Genomic DNA, 15,305 nt, shown 5'->3' with positions numbered 1-15,305 from the left:
TTAAAATCTTGCTGTCAGTGAACGCCACACAACAGAAGACAGACAGGCATTGTAATCGATCACCGATTGTCACCCCGGTTAGCTTCAGCGGCTGCTGCACCGTGACGAGAGGCTGGCTCGGCAAATAACAACGGCTTTGAACAACTCTACGACCAGTGAATTTAATGGCTGGGACGGAAAATATCTTTCTCAGGGCAAAACATAGAACCTTCCATGGACTCGGTGAAGGTACTCGCGCTTCGCAAGCTCTTTTGGTTACGAAACTTGCTTAACGATTTAGCTCCCTCTTTAATAAGTTGAGGTCGCCGCTTGTGTAAAACAACTACGTAACTCGTGTTTTTAAGTTGTATTCACAGTTGCTTTTGTCGTTTAAACGCAAGTTAAGTGGCGATTACGCACAGTACATATAATCGAATTTTCGATGGTCAGTCCTTTTTAAATCTACTTTAGGTAACTTTGAAAATCGTAGCTATTACTCGAAAAGGGAACTGAAACTTAGCACTAGTTTCGGATTTTAAGTTTTTAAATGCGTCAAAGAGAACAAGCTAAAGTTGTGTATAACTACCAGGCATAAGGTTTTGCTAAATTTGTAATTCATATTGTGCTCCAATCTGAAGATCCGTTTTATTTCGAGTCCAGACATTGCCATTTGGGAGATTCTACGATTTGTGTTAGCTTCCTTCTCGTGTTGTGTACGTGTGTGTTTTTAATCTTCCTCTTTGTCGGGAAAATAGTTCGTATATCTGACTACAGTGAGAGCTATTGTACTATAAATTGCGCCTGGAACAACAAAAGTCTTGCAGGATTCATTTGTGCTCCCCTATGCAGCTCTATAAAAGGAGCGTTTGCTTTAAATGTTTTGAAATGAAAATAGTTTTTTGGCACAGTCATTTTCTTTGAGATGTCGCAGTTATTTAATATTTATATATATATATTTTGCTCTTAAACTGTCCTTTTCTTTTTCTACTTTGCAGATATTGAGGATGGGTGGACGGGGCCGTTCTACTTCATCCAGGCTGCAGACCCGCAACTTGGCCTAATGAAGGCATGGCGGCAAGGCGACTCTAAAAGTGGAGGAGACGAATGGGCAGAGGAAGTTGAGCTCACCAAACAAACGGTGGAAGCTATGAACCAGTTACGCCCTCGGCCGAGGTTTATGGTGCTGTGTGGAGATCTGGTCCATGCCATGCCAGGTAAATAATTGTAATATAAATCAAACAAAAAGGGTCAATGGGTAATATGAGATGCAAATGTAGCCGTCTTTTATGCATTTGATGATAACAAGTAGGACAGATGGTTTTGCTTGTTTAAGCCTCCTGGGGCTGATTAAAAAAATACACTGTACATATGTACGAAATGTACAATATTAGTACACGGACTCTTGTTATTTCAAGGTTCCAGTGCTTTCATTGTTCTGATCAAATTAACTGATGTGCGTTTAGGCGATGGGATGTGGTTCAGTGATGTAAGATATTCTATGCCAAGGAAGGTTTGAGCCTGAGCCCGCTCTGTTTTCCAGCCAGTCTGTAAACAACATCCTCCCTCGTGACAGCAGCTGATATTTATCTATGAAAAAGCACAGGCCTCCTGGCTATTCTCTGGAAGCTTTAGTTTCTATTCTGAAAAACGATTTCGGCTTTTGATCGGGCCAGCTTTGCTGAGCTTTTGTTGCTTTGATTACCGTTGGGAATCCAAAAAAAAAAAAATCCATGCCGTATTTTTCAATATCGCAGTCTCAGACAATTGTAGTGTATTTTTTATTTTTTTTTAATAAGAGTGAAGACATCTTGTGCTCAGCACATTAGTCATCAATTCATGTCTCCAGTCTGGTTCAAGACTAAAGGAGAAATCCATTATTGGCGACAACCATTATGTATTGCGATGAACATCCCATTTTTCATTTCGCTGGGTAAGCGTAACTATCGTAAAGGTTCCGGTAAATTTTTACAATTTTTTTTAATCGGAGAAAGTCATTTTCTCCATTTTTTTTCCCCCCCAATATAATATGTAATATAGTAAGTCCCTATCTAACAAAACCAAAAACTACTTCAATCCACTCACAACCGTTATTCTCTCTTTTCGCCACCCAATAACACCAAATAGATCGTCATAGAAATGGTTAAAAATGTTTATGAACTGTGTGTTCAGCAAACAAAACAAAACCAAAAAGGCCGCAAGGCATCCATCCACCACTGACATAGTTTGCATGATAATGAGGAAGCTAGCACAAGGTGCCCGTCTGGCCCTGAGCAGTGGACACAGAAAGTGAGTGGAAGCGAATCCGTCTGTCTCTTGCTCGCTCGGCAACTACTCGATTATTTTTTTTTTCCCCGTTGTGATCTGAAAATTCAGTGAGTTATTCACATTTTTAATATAGCGCCACTGTCAATGCTGCTTGCCTGTTGGTGACAGCAAATTGGCAACTGTATTTCTATTCTCACCTATATCTGACATTTTTCTCTTGACGTCCTTCCTCAATCTCGACTCGACAGCCAGTTTGCTATCTCATCTCCCTGTTTTGACATCTCTTATTTAATGGCACTGACATACCCTTGCCTGCTTCTCATCCATCTTTTCAGTGCATCCAAAGGGCTGAAAACATTTGACAACACTTTGAGGTTGTTTTTTTTTTCTTCTTCTTCCTCCCCAGGCAGCATTTTTTTGCCTATAACGCTTTTGTTCTATTACCAAGCCCCCGAAAGGACGCAATTTGTATGCAGTTTTGCAGTCCCGTGTAAAAAAAAAAAAAAAAAAAACCTACATTAACCCCAAGAGGCTCTTTTAAACACTGCAACGGTATATGGGACTTGTTTACACAGCCATCATCCGAGCTAGCGAAATGAGTTCATATAGAGGTACATCAACAACATCAACCTTTTATATGCGCTCTTGTTATGGTTGTCCCACATTGATAGGTTATTTTTGCTACCGAGTGAGTTTGCTGGCCAATTGTCTGCATCTTTGTGACATGTAGATCGAGCAGTTTCCTCACCAATGTATAATATACTTGGCCTTAAAGGTAAAAGGGTAATAAAAATTGTCCAGTTTTTTATTTTCACTCACTGGAGACTTTTTTTTTTTTTTTTGTTGTGGTTGAGATGTTAGGAATATTAAAGTAAAGAAACATGCTGGACATAACAGGCTCCTAATGAGCGCTACAAAAATGTCTCTAGAGAGGCGTAAGGGATTTTTCCTCACGGTACAGTGGGAGTGAGTTTGTTGATGCAGGCATGTGTGTAGAGCTCGCTTAAAGGAAAATAATATTTAATATATTGTCATGTTTTGCAAAAGTACTGAGACAGAATAGAATACAATTCAGTAAAAGGGGATGCCTCCATTTTGTTTTTCAGACACCCCAACTCAACTTTTGTCTTCCAAACTCATTCTGACTGCTCGTTTCTTCGTATTTGATTTTTTTTTTTTTTTTTTTTTTTTTTTTTTTTTTTTTTTTCTCTCCGAGAGTCTCCAAAGCACCCAGGGTGAAGATGGGAATGTTGATCGACTTTTAGATCAAACGCTTCACCTAAAGGCTTAGATCTCTGAATCCTTTACAGTCCAGTCAAGCCTTTGCATTACTGCTGATATCACACAAGTTTGATCGGGCTCACTCTGTTCTCGCATCAATTTGACACCACTTGCAAAAACTCACACTGGAAAAAAAAAAAGATGTCTTTGCTTTCACACCATACGATCGTGACAGCTCAAGGTTGAATTTATGAAAGCAGCTAGTTGACTTTTGATGTTGTGTTGACAAACATTTATCATGTTTTTTTTTTTTTGACTGAAATAGATCAATTGCATGACAGGTCATCTCAAATGGATATTTTGAAAACAGAATTAGAGAAGAAAATAAATCCTTCTACTGAGGTTGCGCTGTAATCAGGAAAGCACTTGACTCGTTAATGACGCACTTTCATTGATAAAAGCCGCTGCCGTATTCTTCGGACTATAAGAACGGAAACGTAAAGATGTTACATTTTCTTATCCACATCCAGCTCAGCTTGAAAATGTCGATTTCCGTCCTTAGCCCCACACGTGCCATCTGGCCCGGCGATGATTATAGATCACAGTGGAACGAAACACAAGCTAACTCCATCGTGCACACTTGCAGCTCTCCAACTGAAAAACCCTTCAGTGCTTCCATTTTTTTTTCCATTTCCTGCAAATTGCCCACATTTGAGCACTTTGGACCTGTTCAGCCCTGTCATTAACGTCTATTCAAAATTTCTCTACTGACGTAAATATAACCGTACCATAGCAAAACAACGTTAGCAGATGTATACACTCGTTGCCCTGAGCAATCTCTTCATATTTTTTTTTTTTACACAGAGCACGGAAATGAGATCCAATCACAAGTGGTCACTTTGGTGTAATCACAGACTTGTCACATTCAGCTCAGATGGTGCATATTAATGCTGTATTTAAAACAGGCCTTATTTTATAGCGTGTTGTAATTCGTCTACAACTCCTTCCTTATTTCCCCCGGTAAATAAATGGCAACATAAAAACAAGAACTGATCCACCTTGTTAAGCAAGCTATAAAACTTGTCCGAGTCTTATTTAACACAAGCTAAAAATTGAAACTGCACATGCCGCTCAGCTCAGCTAAGCCATTACGGACCTCTACCCCAACCTTGTATATCTTCAAGTTAATGCATAGAGATTGGATTTTATGGGCTAATGTAGGGAGCTCACAAAAAATAGTCAAGATCTCCTTCCAAGGTTTACTTTCAGTTGAGTGCATTAAGTTGGTGCAAAACAAATTGCCTTGTCTGTCTTATAAGTATAGATTGGATAAATGCACTGAGCTACAAACTCAGGTTGCCAAGGTTACCGTGGCAGTCTTACTTGTACCCTTGGTGAAAGTTTTCTTTTTTTTGCAGAAACCACTTTCAGAGAGGCTCAGGAACGAGACCTAAAGACGGCATTGGAGGGGACCGACCCTTCGATCCCGCTCGTGTTTGTCAGTGGCAATCATGACCTTGGAAACACGCCGACCCCCACAACAGTGGAGCAGTACTGCCGTACATGGGGCGATGATTATTTCAGCTTTTGGGTAAGCACTACGTAACGTAATGCAGTATATTTATATAAGTATGTAAATAAAGTCATTCCGAAACGTTGTCACCTGTTGCCGTTTTCAGATGACAATCGGCCATTTTTGTTCCATTAAATGTTAATGAAGATTTCATTTTGACTTGACACTCAGTGGAAATTGTTAATTGCGCCGGCACGGGAACGTAATGAGTTGTCTGCACTTTTACCTCTTCCACTGACTATCGAGCTATCAAAATGCAGATGAGCTGACGTCATCGACGTGACATTTAAATGTTTATCAATGTGTTTGTCCATTACTAACCAGTGAGTTGAACTAATGTTTTTAAGGGGATTGGATGAGTGCTTATCAAGGAACTAAAAAAAGGATAGCACACTCTTGAAATGGAAATTTGCTGTTTTGCTTTGTGACTGAAGCATTTTGGTGTTTCTGTTGTCTCAGGTGGGTGGAGTCCTCTTCCTGGTTCTGAACTCCCAGTTGTTCTACGATGCTTCTGCCTGCCCTCAGTTCAAGGAGGCTCAGGAAAAATGGCTGGAGGAGCTTCTGAGCAAAGTCGCATCCTCCTCTGTAAATCGCGCCCGTCGTTATTTAAGATACCCCGCAAGGCCCGAAATTCGCCGTTCGGGTGGCAGTTTTCAATTCAATATTGCTGAGCCTTGCTGTATTATTTGACACGGATAAATTGACAATAGAATGATCACAAGTTTGTCCTCGTTCAGGCACCCAAACACATCATCGTGTTCCAGCACATTCCTCTGTACATAAAGAATCCTGATGAGGAAGACAACTACTTTAACCTACAGATGGAAGTCAGACAAAAGCTGATGGACCAATTTAAGAGAGCTGGTAGGACAAGTTTAATTTTATTTTTTTTATTTTTTTTTAAATAAATCTTTCCTGTTTGACTTTTTGCACAGTGAATCTGTATGCCTTTTTGCGGCAGAACAGTTTTGCTATGCAAAAGCAGAGTCAGTGTTTGCAAATTTGATTTTTGAGGTCATATTGACCAGCCCGCCATTTCACAATGAGTAAATTTAAATAATTTTATCGTTTTGTTCTTTGGCTACCAGGTGCCTGCCAAAATGAAGGAGCTAAGTCTTATTTCAAACCACTGTCTCATCCAGGAAATAGAATAATGTAAAATGATCTCTATAGTGGTTTAAAATAGATTGTCTTAATACTTTGTAGCTTCTTAGCTTTCTGTCAGCCCTCTTCATTGCCACTTAAGATTCTTAACCCAGAGGAATCATACGCCGCTAAAACCAGAAGAGAGGATTATTTTGCGCGTACGGTACAGCCACAATTGATTTAAATAATGACTTCCTAAAAATCTTCTTCAAATTCCATTATTATGGACTTAGAAGAGTCTGTAACTGTCTTTACTTGGCACGCACACATACATAGGACAATTTAATACAACAGATTGACAGGCCCACCTTCTTCTCAATCATTTATCAAGGTGACTGTTGGAGGAGAGTTTTAATCAAATTAACCGTCCATTATGCCTCCATGTATTTAACCATGTTTTGGTCTGATGGCCATTAAAGATTCCTCCTCCAAACAAACAGCGGTTAATGATTTGAAGGGCAACATTCAATTTTATTTGCAAAAAAAAAAAAAAAAAGATGTTAAATAATAAATAAATAAATAAATAAATGTGGTGATAAATATTGATGACATTCTTTCTAGTGCTGACTTTAAAAACAATGCAACATCTTGCTCATGTCTGTCCTTGGGTGCAGATACATTTTTTTTCTTATGGTCTGTGTGCTTTGCTTGAGCTTCAGCTATGGAAAATTATGCGTCTTCTATTAATGGTAATTTACCTCCCATCATCCCCCCCCCCCCCCCCCCTCCTTGTGTTGCATTATCCACGCATCATGTCCCTCCCATGTGTCTGTTCACACCACTGCACCGTATGATCTGAAGCCTCCAGATGTGCTCTTGTACTCTGGTGATTAGTACTGTCATTGCACTAAAGGGCAACATCATTAACCTCACATGTACGCGCAAGCAAGCGCACCTTTAGCCACTCGGGAGGATTCAAGTTCAGTGCGGAACAATCTAGCATCAGATCGTGCATGACTGCATTCCCCCCCCCCCCCAGGCATAGCCGAGTACAGATAAATTCCAGTACTTGTAGTGGCCAGCAGGAAAAAAAAATCTGAAAAATAATGTATGGCAATTAGTTTATGCTAACAGAAAGATAAATAAGTGTTTTTCATTCTCGAGTAAAATGTGTCAAACTACAAAAAAAATAGATATTTGTGTCGCATGGGTTTGTGACTACGTAAATGGTTGTGCAGCGGTGCATTTTTTCTATGCCTGATAAATTTGTCTGCGAGTATCTATATTTTATCTCGGCGCCACAGCTGCATATCGGACCAAGGCACAACACCAATTAGTCTTCGTCTGGCTCGTCGGAGTGAGCAGTTCACACCACGGGACTGTTGCCTGCATTCCAGCTCATATTAATGATACAGTGTTTCAGCGTTATGACCCCCCGTTGGGCTAATAAAGCATCACAGTCCCCTTTTTTTAATTGCACAAGCACTTACCGTGGGTTGGGGATGTGACACTCATTTGTTTGATATTAAATTTTGCTTTTCCTGTTCTTGCCCGTCCTGTCAATGTTTTCTTTTTCAACTTTTTAAATCAAGCCTTATATTTAGTATTGTTTGTCCCAAATTGACTTAATGACCTCAAAGGTAGTTTTCCATTTTTCCCGAAGGTGCTTTCATGCTGCTTCATCGCTATCATACCTGTAGTCGTTGTAAATAAGGCTCCCTTAGGCTTTTACCGTTACACTTGAGCCAGCGTTTTTCTGGTCGCTGCCAGCACAAGGTTTACTGTCATATTTGTCGAGTAAGTTTGATGCACTTCTCTTTGATGAATATGGAAACCCCGTGGCTGGCCCACCGGTGTGTTTCTATTCAAGAGGCAATTGGAGAAGCAGGAATCCCACTTGTGCTCTCAGCCTCTCCTCTCACCATACAGTGGAGTAGATGGAGGACTGTAATTAAATTCCTATGCCACCTTGCCTCTGAGAATTTATTTACAAAAAGACTGACAGTATATTCTTGTACTCCATAGGAGTGGAAATTGACGGGGAAAAAAACAATAGCACAGCTGAGGAAGTCATCGGGGTTCCCCAATTTAACCGGTGGCTATAGAGCAGTGCATACGTTAGCCAATTAGCGGGCAAGATAAGGCATGTTCTTGTTCTGCCGATTCTCTGTCGCTTATTCTCTTCTCGTTATCAGCGAGGATGCTTCCACTTTTCAAAAGGGAAGGCACATTTATCACCCAGCAGGGATTTGATAAGAGGTCACAGCTAAGCCTTTAACCCCACCGTCTTGATGATGAGCTTGAACAAGGCTTTTTTTTTTTTTTTTACTCAAGAGTATCTCGGAGAGTATCAAGGAGAGGATTTATTGTGTCCTCATGCTTCTCGGACATCGATCAAGATTAGCGATGATGAAGCAGTGAGCCTTTAGACCGTAATAATAATAAATAGAAAGGCTGTTCCTTTATCATTTTAAAATGGTATGTGATGAGTCTGCTCTGACACAAAAATATACTTTTTTTTTTTTAATTTCCAAACCCCTTTTGTGTGTCCGTGTGGGTGTTTGTTTGTAACCGGAGGGCATACAGTAGGAAACGGATGCTTGGTGGTGACTGATTTATGAGAGATTGTAGCTGGGAGATGCCTCAACATCATTTTGCTTCCCTCTGTCATGCAAATTGCCGACACCATTTCAGATTTGTAATCATTCCGCTGTGCTTTTGATGACAATGTTCTCTATTGAAGCGTACACTTTGTATAGGGGAGGAGCCGTTGAAGGTAAATGGCTTCTTCGGGTCGATTGGTTGAGACAAACTAAATGGACAATTAGTAAATCCCGGCGAATCAGTCACCAGCAGATGATAGGGTGATGAATTAAAATGGCCGCCTTGAAGAAAGGGATGGAGGTATCAAACGTAATTAGATTTTTGTACGCCTTTAATCTCGCCTTCCATTTGGTCGTCATTGTCAGCGGGGGGACAATACAGCAAAGAACCTTTCTGACTATTCAACAGACTCAGCAATTGTGTAATACACGGCTGCAATCAGCCCTATACATAACAGTCGGGGGGGGAATACATTTTAATTTTCCAAACGTAAATTGTGACTTTTCTCACCCATCCGAGAATTCAATTTGACTGCATGTAATGCCTCCCCTCGCCCTTTTGCGTTCTGTATGTTTTCATTACTGTAGCTGCTTACTCTAGACTTTTTTTTCTTTTTTTCTGAATGAACAAACAGCTCTCTCTCTCGCTCCATCACTCCCCCCCACCCTCACAAGTTAAAGCAAAGGCCAATCCTCCCATTTGGGAGTCCTTATCATAAAAAAATAAATTAAAAAAAGCGGGTCTATTTTCTGGCTTACAGGTAAACAGGATTTCCACAGAGAGCCAGACAACACCAGGAATTATCAACCCAGCGTGTGCATTTTTTCCATTCGGGTAGCTAGCTAGCCACTCAGCAAGACCAAATATTCCATACTCGCACGCATCATAGCAAGAAATGTCTTATAGCGCGTATTTCACAGCATTTATGGTTCATCGTCAGTAAATGAGAGAAATTTTCATCCTTGATGTAGCTTGGCTGACTACAGCAGCGACTGGAGCGTTTAAAGGTTTGAAATCCCAGAGGGCCACCCACACCAACTGCACCGCAAGGCGCTTTGATAACAATACACAGAGTGTGATGTATGCCTTCTTATGGCGGGGAGAAGTGAAATCACTTGTTTTATATTTGATCTTTGTCAAATTAAGGTTATTTTTTTCCCAGAAGGGGGGGGGGGGGCAGCTGTCATTAACAACGGAAACCTATTGCAAAGAATCCAAGGCCACCCGTTGTGAAGCTTTCAATTCTGCCGGGAATTAAAGCAGCCTATGTAGTTTTTTTCCCCCTGCAAATTTCAGAGCACTCAATGATTGAAATGAAAATGACTGCACTACCTTGATTTCAATTAAAATGTACGACTTTATACTTGTAAAACACCGGAGCGGAATTATACAGATAAACAAGAATTTTCGCATGGCCAATGATTACGCCACAGTGACACGGCGCCACCGCCGCAGGGCAAAGTCAACCTGCGCCGCTCTGATGAGAATGTAGTTTGTAATTGAAAATAAATTGAAAATCCCGACTCCCTAATGCATGTTCCTGCTTTGTTAGAATATTTAAATGGAAAGCTGAGAGATCTTTCATTATAACTTTCTTTTCCTCCCACGTTTTTGTCCATACCATTACTTTGTCTTAGGAGATTTTTTTAATTGTGAGCTTTTGAGAAAACATCACTAACCCCCCCAAAAAAATAAACAGCAGGGTGTCGTTTTAAGCATACTTTTAAATCAACTATTCTGCACAGTGTCACCCAATGTTGGCTTATTTAGGTCATTTTTGCTTTCAAGTGTTAATATTTTTTTTTTCCATTGTCATTTGGGATGGCTGAAGGACATCAAGGTCGGACATGGTGTGAATCAAATAGCTCTGTAAAAATCATAGAAGCCTATCTTAGTCATAGTTCTCTGCGGATGTGAAAATGATTTAAAAAAGAGAGAAGGTTTATCATACCCATTTGCACTTCGCTGCAGGGGTGAAGGCAGTCTTCTCTGGCCACTATCACCGGAATGCAGGCGGTTGCCACGACGGCCTCGACATGGTCGTGAGTTCCGCCATCGGCTGCCAACTGGGCGAGGACCCGCACGGCGTCAGGGTGGTGGTAGTGACGGCCGACCGCGTGGTCCACCGATACCACAGTCTGGAGCGCTTGCAAACAGGAGGGATGGACGAGGACCTCAAGAAGCTCCTGCAGGCATGATGGTCTACCAAGGCGTTTCATTCTAATTTTATTTTTTCCAAATAAATGTGCAAACATTCATTTTTTATGCCCCGAGGTCTTACAGTATCAACATATTTTTATTCCGTTACAAGTCGAACGTATTTCAAATTCAGGTCAATATTAGATTTGCCTGAATTTAGAATAAAATGTTTTAATAATAATTTCACAGTCACTATTATAAAAATTAACTTTACCATTACGATTCACCCACTAAAGAAGATGTTACCTGAGAATGGCAACCAATCACGGCTTGCCATTTTCTACAGCTGAGCCGTGATTGGTTGTGACCTGGCCACTGTGATGTCATTTTCAGTTGACAGCAAGTGGCAAAATGGCCGCCCACTGAGATGGATAAAAACGTGAATTTTTTTGTTTAACTCATAGTCCACTATCACAAAATTATTCAAAATGGCGTTTTTAGACTAGTCGGGGCATGACATATTCTTGTAAATAATTTTTTCTACTTTAAAACGCTAAATGATATCTACATTTTGATCGTATCCACTCCAATTGAATGAAATGAGCAAATCTGATAACAATTGCAACTCTAATATACATACAGCAGCAACACATACCAACATCTCATGTAATATTCAGAGGCAAATATTCTCTTTGCTCTGTGGGAACAACTATTAATAGAGCTTACATAGTAGGGGACATTCTCTGAAATGCAAAACGTGAATATGTTGCCAACTCACTTGGAGACAGTTGTAGTGCTTGCATTTTTATACAACTCTAAAGGCCTGTTTTCTTTGCAAATGGTACAACCGGTGGGATATTTGAAATTTCAGCTTCCACTATATTGTGAATTCCCCATCGAGGAGTCACTGACTACAAAATGTGCCACATTAGACCAAGAAATTGGATTGTCATTAAGTGGCGCTAAATACTGGTGCTTTTTGTGTCATGGCATTGTACAATTTTTTTTGGCAATGTGAAGCGCAGCTACGAGTCACACACGTTTGCAGCATAGCTCTTGATGTCTGGTAGAATTGAGAGCAGTTCGAAGTAGCACGTTAATGTCGACAAATGTGATTGGGCTGAACTACCAAAGAAATGGATCTGTCCCTTAGGGCTTATGAGCAGCATTGAGATGATAATGATGATGATGATGAACCATTGTTGCTTTTTTCCCCCATTATTGTGATAACTTGTGATTTTAACGTTAAGAATTTATCATTAATGGATGAACTGTGCTCCTGCAACTAGCAGGAACGATTTGGTAAGCTTTAATTTTTTTTTTTATGATTATTATTTTATCTATTACACAAAAAAAACTTTTTCTTCCTATGAAATCACTGTTAGGAATTTATAATAGTTTATTTGTGTCGCACTGATCTGTACTAATCTTTCATGTCTTTTTCTCACACTGAGCAAATAATCCCTCCGGAGTTAATTTGTTTTTCTGTGTTGAGGATTACAATGCAATTTCTTATTTTTAGGGCTTGAGAATGAAAACAGAGTCAGATCTGTTGTTTTTGTATCCCTATGATAGGATTTTCTGCATGTATCTCGCAAGACTCATCTCTTGGCTTTTATTTGAAGTGTTTGGGCAAAACAACATTAAGTGTGATCATGTTATTAAAAGTCTAATTTAAAGAGCCTGGGCTCAAATGCAGGTTTCGGAACACTTGAAGCCATCTTGCTGCGTTGCATTCCACCTATATGAATATGCCGTAACCAATGTGCGAATGTTTCAGTTCTATTCCACGCACAAAGACTCACACAATCACCCAGACGTGCTGAGATTGTTGTCACGGTAACCTTTTAGCCACACATCTGTGTGTCTTGGTGAAACTGCCAGAAAATGGGTCCATCCACTGTCTCCTTGGTTTCATAGGTGATTTTCCATCAGCATCGCTATCACTGACCTCATTTCACACTGACAGTTTCTGTCTCTTCTCTTCCAAAAATGTCAGCAGGTGATGGGTGGGTGAAAAAGGGGAGGAATGGCCAATAAGCATGATGGGAGGAAGACCGTCTGTCTCCTTTTTTCTGCCTGAGAATGAACCTTACTTTTTTTTTTTTTTATGCTTTCCTATTAGCCAAGCACATTAATAGCTTCACCCGGTGTCGTAGTGGGTGTCACACAATTGAAACGTCTAATTGTAATGAAAGACCGCTGTGACCTGATTGGTGATATTTTTATAATAAATGTTGATTTAAATGTGATTGCACCTGCAAATTATCATTTTATATATTTATATGCAAATGCACTGTAAAATCAATTATACTCAATTGGATTTATAACTTCATATCTATGTGTGGAGAAAGCAAAGCGTGGAGACTCCCTGTCCCTGAAATTCAGTGAATGAGACACGTTTTTGGAAAAGTCGTTTCTTCCTGGATAATCGTACCATGTTTTCATGGTTCAATAAATAATCCATTGACAGTGCATCGGTACATGCCTTACACTTGCAGCTCAGAAAAAAACTGTTTTAACCCATGCTGAGTATTTTTTTTTCCAAACAGGATTGTCACTGTTTATTGGCCTTTAGAAAGATGTCTCACTTTACTATTCAGGTACGTACAACATTGTCACTTTCAGTTCTGGTTTTCGAATTCACGTGACACTTTGTCTGTGGCCTTTTCAAAATGCACAATAGCTCCAAAAGCATCACTGTGTCAATTCTCTTCAGTAAATGGTGATAAATGTGACAGTCAGTTATTTTGTCACTTTTCTAGACAGATGCAAAGTCGGATACGAACAGATGCACTGGGAGTCCAGACAAAATACTCCAAAAAAAAAAAAAATGCAGGTGTTATGAATGCAAGTTGTACATCCAAATGATCAGCCTGGTGGCACCAAGCCTGGTGACAGAGTGAGCCATCTGGGCAGCAGATAACCGGTGACGGTCCACATCCATTTCTGTGCCCTGCCCTCTGGGGCTAGCAGCCAGCTGGATGGGGGGGATTAACACTTAAGTGGCATGTTTTGATGATTCGGGGATTTGGTGGGGTCAACTGGTCCCGGGATTTGATGCGGCTGCCAAGTGAAAAAGCTATTGGCAAATATTTCACTTGATTGCGAATATTCCGTCAGTCAACATTAGCTCGGCACATCTTCTCGACGGCCGTCCAGTCGCTAATGGGGCCATTACGCCGAGCAATAAACTGAATGTACCATTATCACAGGAGATGCAAGCTAATGATACCTTAAAGTGTCAGATGCTAAGCGGCGGTGAAATTCACTCGTCATAATTATAATATTCCTTCTCAAGTAAGGATCAGGACGGGAGTCTCCCAAAAAAATCCCTCTGTGTGTTTTTGGCCACCATTGCATGCCTGTAACATGTTGACAATTCCATTTTAATCTGTTTTTGTAATTAGCCAGCCAGCACCAAAATAAAAGCCGAGCGATTTAAAGAGGAAAAATCCAATCAAACATGCTTCTCATGACACGTTCGCTGATGGTGCAGACGCCGAGTGCAGAGAGACAATTACCCTTTTTACGCACACTGCCAAGTACACAAACACAAACTAGGTGCGACACACACACACACACACACACACATATGCTGGCATCACAATGCTAATTAATCCACATATCTGTTCCCACACAGGACATCCTTGGCTTTCATCCCATCCTCAATTAGATTGAACTTCCAACTGCTCTGTTAGTGTTTGGATTAGGCGGTATTATGAAGGAATTCGAGTGTTTGAAATCCTGCCTTGCCTTTGACCTCCTGCATCAAGCATTTGACAGCTATCTGGCTTTAAGAAGGAGACGTGTGTATTGCGGTATTTTAGTGTGCAAGAGCTTGTGTTTATTCATACGTGTTGGTGAAAGCTTCCTTATGCGTGCCGTTGCTGTGTTGTCATGACCTTACGTCACACTCCTTAACTCTTCTTTTTCGTACGCCATCGAGCGAGATACGGGTCAAAGCAAGAGCGAGAGATTCCTCGAATGTTTCCTTCTCGAGCCTTTTTTTGAATCTGACGGTAAATAACTTGAGTGTGAATCAAAACTGATGTTTCTTTTTTACTTTCATATTTTGTGCTGTATGCTAAAAATTCATGTTAAACAGGGAAATGTGAATATTTGAATCTAATATGAGCACCTCTTCCTACCAGCTAAGCGGACTCTCCGGGAAGTCTCTGCTCAAGATGAAAATCTCCTTAGGAGCCATCTTGAGGTTGGTTTCTCCTCCTTTTGATTCTAAATGTGTTTAGCAGTCAGTTTGATTGATAGAAATTACCGTGTGTTGCTTTATGTGTTCACATGATGATGCTCATTATTGACAATGATGCTCTTGAGACACCGAAACTAAAACGATGCGTGCGAGTCCCAGTGCAGTTTTTGTTCAACACACACACACACTTGTAGTACAAACTGATCGAGCATCCCCATAATGCAT

General features: G+C 40.4%; 1 protein-coding gene and 1 long non-coding RNA gene across 2 annotated transcripts; both read left to right on the top strand.

The window, feature by feature from the left end:
* Positions 1 to 45: 45 nt before the first annotated feature.
* Positions 46 to 12,548, top strand: cpped1 (calcineurin-like phosphoesterase domain containing 1). The gene is made up of 6 exons (XM_037277685.1): positions 46 to 228; positions 975 to 1,193; positions 4,884 to 5,056; positions 5,498 to 5,623; positions 5,776 to 5,902; positions 10,700 to 12,548. The coding sequence occupies exons 1-6, from the start codon at positions 165 to 167 to the stop codon at positions 10,924 to 10,926; spliced, it is 936 nt and encodes a 311-aa protein (XP_037133580.1). The 5' UTR covers positions 46 to 164; the 3' UTR covers positions 10,927 to 12,548.
* Positions 12,549 to 12,657: 109 nt separating this feature from the next.
* Positions 12,658 to 14,915, top strand: LOC119138016. Its single transcript, XR_005101068.1, has 2 exons — positions 12,658 to 13,470; positions 14,511 to 14,915. It is a non-coding gene; the product is annotated as an uncharacterized LOC119138016 (long non-coding RNA).
* Positions 14,916 to 15,305: the final 390 nt, after the last annotated feature.

This window comes from Syngnathus acus, chromosome 19 (assembly GCF_901709675.1).
Source record: "Syngnathus acus chromosome 19, fSynAcu1.2, whole genome shotgun sequence".
NCBI classification, from domain to species: domain Eukaryota; kingdom Metazoa; phylum Chordata; class Actinopteri; order Syngnathiformes; family Syngnathidae; genus Syngnathus; species Syngnathus acus.
The sequence above is the reverse complement of the archived record's forward strand: the minus strand, read 5'-3'. Positions and strand labels throughout refer to the sequence as shown.